Source organism: Lotus japonicus, chromosome 6 (genome assembly GCF_012489685.1).
Source record: "Lotus japonicus ecotype B-129 chromosome 6, LjGifu_v1.2".
Taxonomy (NCBI): Eukaryota; Viridiplantae; Streptophyta; class Magnoliopsida; order Fabales; family Fabaceae; genus Lotus; species Lotus japonicus.
The window spans coordinates 43,768,986-43,774,503 of record NC_080046.1 but is presented as its reverse complement, the minus strand read 5'-3'; the positions used below and the strand labels follow the sequence as shown (position 1 = coordinate 43,774,503).

General features: G+C 39.4%; 1 protein-coding gene across 1 annotated transcript; it reads left to right on the top strand.

Annotated features, from left to right (window-relative positions):
• The first annotated feature begins 4,203 nt into the window (after nucleotides 1–4,203).
• On the top strand, nucleotides 4,204–5,023 carry LOC130723548 (glycine-rich cell wall structural protein-like). Its single transcript, XM_057574649.1, has one exon. The coding sequence runs from the start codon at nucleotides 4,327–4,329 to the stop codon at nucleotides 4,825–4,827; it is 501 nt and encodes a 166-aa protein (XP_057430632.1). The 5' UTR covers nucleotides 4,204–4,326; the 3' UTR covers nucleotides 4,828–5,023.
• Nucleotides 5,024–5,518: the final 495 nt, after the last annotated feature.

Below are 5,518 nucleotides of genomic sequence, written 5' to 3'. Positions count from 1 at the left end.
GATCCTTGGTAACTTATTAGCACTGACTCAAGGCTCAAGAATAGCAAGACAAAAAACATTGTGTCTGGATACAAGATCCTTCAGAAGAAAGGGAACGCCTTTCGCCGCAGCACCTCGGATGTTCCAACTTATGATGTTGTACGACATAAGGAAACAATAGAAGAAAGGTGGAAGAAGTTACTAAGAACTTCGACGGGTCCTAGGAGATAAACTCCTGTCTCGGTCTCTAGTAACACCATCATCTGTGCACTAGAAATTGTCTTCCAATGCCTACCCCTTGAAGGGCTTTGTGCATGGTCGTGAACCTGAGGAGAATCCTCTTTCTGGGAAGAACTACCTTCACGCGCGCCATGGGACTTACACGCTTGGGATTTAGCAGTCTTCAAATTTGGGGGCCCCACCTTGGTCTCTTGGCGGCGTCCATTCTTGGACGGTTATGGATTGTTGTTAGGGTTTCTCGTAATGATTGGAGAATTAATCATTTGCTCATTACTACCCTGGCCCACAACTGCAGTAGTAGTAGTCCCCCTAAAATCTTTTCCTGGACCAGATTCACAGGCTACCTTTGCTGGAGTAAAAGCGCCTCCAATTCCGTGCGTGTTCCTGTTTGAATTCAAACTGGGTGAATCAGAGATATTGGGGTCCACCGTCACATTAATGATCTCCGCATGATGAGGAAGAGTATTCTCTACCATCGAATCTTGCACAATTTTCGTGGCCGTTATAGCATTAACCACACCAGGTGGATCTCCGTTAATGACGTCGTTGACCTCGTCAACATCCATTGTTTCCAACACGGCAAAGCGAGTTCCACCCGGTTGCTCGCCGGAGATGGTCCGACGGTTTGTGCTGGAGGCACCTCCACCAGGGGCAGGGGCTTTCTTAAGGGCGCTACGGGAGAACTTTTTTGCTATCATCCATGGCCCAAAGTCATCAACAGCTTTACTAGGATCTCCCTCCTGCTGAACATTACTTTGCTTGTTGGAGGCCTCCACACCCCCAGCTTTGAGTGGACAAGCTTCCTTTTTATGGCCAAACTTACCGCACTCAAAACATATCAAGTTCAGACCTTCATACTCGATTTTGAACTCCTCATCCTCGAAGACAAATTAGACACCAACGTCTTACGAAGGTCGATCTCGACACATATCCGGGAAAACTTGGCACGTTCAGAGAGCGGGCCCGACTGCCCCTTACCAGCCATCGTCTTCCACGTGTAGTCATCGAATTTCACAAACCGCCCAACGTTACGACCAATATCCTGGAGGACTTCCTGATCATAGCACTCTACCGGGAAGCCCGAAACTCGGAACCAAACCACCACACGAGTAAGCTCACCCTTGGAGGGGATGAACATAGGTCTCCATTGTTGAATAATTAACTATGTAATGACCCATGATGACCCAAGATCCTCTAGTGAAAACGTGGGCCTAGTCCACCCTATTAGCGAATCTGACGACGAAGAAGTCGAAGTCCAGATCAATAACCTCCATCTCCCCAGAAGGGTGCCAAAGCTTTGTTAGACGATCCTTGAGCAAGTTCAGGCCAATGCGTTTCCCCAGCATCTTGAAAATAATCGAGTTCTGCCACGGTTTACGTAGTTCCCCACGTTTCTCCTTGGACAGTTTGATTACCAGGCAAAGAGGGTTGGGTTGCACCCTCTCCTCCCCGTCCGTTTCGCTTGAATCTGATTCAGACATGAAGCCCTCTAATGGAACTTCATCATCCTCTTCGGTGTCATTGCCACCGTTCACCCTCGTACAGATATCCTTGTAGGATACTACTTCTTGTTTAGCCTTATTTCCATCGCTGTCGCCAGTAGGCCTTTGGTCGGGGTCTCAATAGCAGTAGTCGGGTCCGCCATTGGTGGCCCGGTGTCATCTCCCGGCGGTTTGCCGGGGTCACCCATCACACAGCCACCTCAAGAAAGAGAGAATCCTTAAACCTTAATGCTACCACACACACACCACATTGAGAATGCATTTGAATTAATATATTACATTTCTATATTAAAAAGATTGCGAGCAATTAATTTATACTCATTTCAATTTGTCACCATAATGTTACAAATTCATCGTTTTCGAACTTTAAAATATTGAGAAGGCAAAATAATAATTTGAAGTTCAAAATATTTATGAGATACATTTATTTGAAATTAAAAATATTTATGAGTCACATTATTATTATTTTGAAATTCATGAATATATGTGTAATATAATATATGACATCATCAGGTTACTAAGATTAGTATAAAAATGGAGTAAAGTGAAACCAGACAAAAGACTACTAAGCTGCCGCCTAAAGGAGTTGGTAACTTTTTGTTTTGAAAATATATAGTTTATAGAATAAGATAAGGTAAGATTTTGATATAAAAAATATCCACTAAATGTCAAGTGCGTTACATGTTATCAATACATATTAAATGTTGAGTGAGAATTTGTCAGAATAACCATTAATTTGTCAGAATAGCCATTCAAAATGACATTACAAAGCAAATTAAGCAAATAAGGCATACTTAAATTTTGAAATTATCATTATATACATTACACCTGTTCTTCACTTGTTCAATATCAGCGATACTATGGGGTAAGATTAATTATTGGTTGGGTATCCAAATGGTTCTACCTGATGATGGTATTTCCCATTTCATTCAATTTTTGGGAAGCTGTGAAGGTGGAAATAGGAAACATGGAGTAGGCCTTATTTGGTTGGCTATGATCTGGTTCATATGGAATCTCAGGAACTGTGTTATCTTCAAGGAAAAAATACCAGACTACTCAAATGCTCTAGAGGCTATTCAATACAGATCTTGGGCGTGGCTCAAGGTAAGAGTAAAAGGTTTTAATTACTCCCTTTTCGAGTGGACCTCAAACCCCTTAATCTGTATGGAGTCTATCTGAATAGGTTGTGGAATTCTGTTTCAATTCTTGGGTGGAGCTGCTTTTCTGAAATATTGTTAGCTTGCACTGTTATCCTTGGACAGATTCTTGGGAAGAGCTACACGGTTTTGAGTAGGCTTTTTCCCTGGAAACAATGAGAAACAATCTGTGGACGTGTTGGTCAGCATATTGGATGGTTGTTACAATAGTTTCTTGTTGTTAGCTATTGCAAATTGACTTTATTTTTTAACTTTTAGCTACTGTACTGTAATTGTTTCTAGTTTGTTGCAACTTTGTAATTGGGATTGGAGTACCCCTTGTACTCCTTTTTATATTATTCATTGGCTTATCAAAAAAAAAATTATATACATTACACTTTTTATTAATTTTTATACTTTATAAATATCGAAGTAAATAATATTTGACTTTATGTTAATTATTTTACATTAAATACCGATGTAAATAATGTGATCATATTGAATTATTAAATTATTAGAAATTCAAAAAATATAAATATGACATCATCAACCTACTAATAATAGTATGAGAGAGAAAATAAACACAAGAAAGACATTATATGAGGGTGTGACATCTATAAAAGTATATAGTGTATGATATCATATACCTAGTAACTAAAAGTTTGGCTTTTCAAAAAACATATTAACTAAAATTAAAGTTATATATATGTAATTAATTAATTTTCAAAAAAAAAGTTATGTAATTAAATGTTAAAATTAATTAAAATTTTAAATACTATTGAGAAGTGAAAATAACACAAAAGTAATAAATCCTACAATTATATATACTACAATTATATATAGCTGATCAGAATCAATTAATGTGGCATATATATAAGTGGTATATTCATATCATCAAAAGTCATGACCAATGTCACACACAAATTAGGTTGCAAAAGTTGCACAGTAATTATGTGAATCATCACAAAAAAATTGCGCCTCCCCCATGTCTCACATGAGGCCCCTATTTACCCATGAATATATTTCATATTATAAAAATAGACTCATTAAAAGAAATATGTTTCAAAACCAAATGTCATTAAAAGATCATATGCTATAAATAATTGAAACTCCAAAGCTGTTGGCTGCAGGGGAATAGCCCATACGGAAACAGATCAAAAGACTACTCTGACTGAGCAACTTGAAAATTCTCATGTGAACAAGCCAGGTAAGTGAGAGGTGGGGCCTTGAGACAAGAACAGTTGGGTGGTGTCTCTTTTTCAAATGGAGGCAGTTGGATGCATTTATTTTACCCAACGCTTAATTGTATTTGCATGGTTAAGAAGATGACTCAATTTAAAGCATGCTAGCTCATCCATGAAGACTTTGCTCTAAATGGTTGTAAACCTTGCCATTGGCATTGCTATATATACGTCCTACTATCTTCTCCTACTCCACACCAATTTACTAAGGTTAATTTCCAGCACAAGATGACTTCTAAGGTTCTTCTTCTTGTGCTTCTTGGTACTTTTGTTTGTACCATTGGTGCAAGGAAGCTTGGGAATGATAAGAGTGCTTCCTTTGGAGATGAGAAGACTTTCTTCCACCGTCCAGGGCTTGGTGGAGGAGGCGGTGGTGGCTTTGGTGGTGGAGGAGGAGGAGGGTTAGGTGGTGGTGCAGGTGGTGGTGCAGGTGCAGGAGGTGGGTTTGGTGGTGGTGCCGGTGCAGGTGGTGGAGCTGGAGGCGGGCTTGGTGGTGGTGGCGGTGGAGGGTTTGGTGGTGGAGGTGGAGTTGGTGGAGGATCAGGGTTTGGAGGAGGAGCTGGGTTTGGAGGTGGTGCAGGTTCTGGAGCAGGAGGTGGACTTGGAGGAGGAGGTGGAGGAGGATTTGGAGGAGGTGGTGGTGGTGGACTTGGCGGCGGAGCTGGAGGCGGAGCCGGAGCCGGTGGAGGGTTTGGTGGTGGAGCAGGAGCTGGAGGAGGATTTCCATGAATATAAAGAAGAAAACTAAAGCTAGCTAGCTATATTCTCATGCTTTTCATATTAATAACAAATGTCACTTTAATTTATGTGCTCACGTATTTGTTCTCTTGTTTGCTTCAAACATTAATTCTGCTAGCTAGTGAATATGTTTACTTTGTAAAATTGAAATTAAATAATTCTTAAATTGAATGTTATCTTAGTAAAATGATCACTCTCTTTGTCTACTGTTGTTATTCTCTGTCGGCACTCTTCTGGGTTCTGGCGATTATTAAATAAGGACTGTATAGTGAAATTATAGGAAGGGGAAATATATAAAGGAAAATGCTCTTAAGTGCTTATAATTAAAAAACTAAAAAAGAATACTCTTAGGTTGTGTTTGGATGAGGGATTGTAGAAATTCAAGTGATTTTAAATGCTAGGGAATTCAAATGATTCAATTGAATTCCCTTGAATTTCAAATTTTATTGTTTGGATAAAATGTTGAAATTCGCTCAATTGTAAAATTCTTTGTTTGGGTAATATAAATGAATTTCCTTCATTTAATTGTTTTTATCTTAATATAATCGGCCGAAAACCCTAAAAATCAGCTCGACTCTCAAAAATAGACCGAAACCTTAAAAGTCGACCTAAAAGCCTAAAAAGTGGCTGAAAAACCGAAAGTCGGCCGAAAACCCAAAAATCTGCCGAAAACCTAAAAATC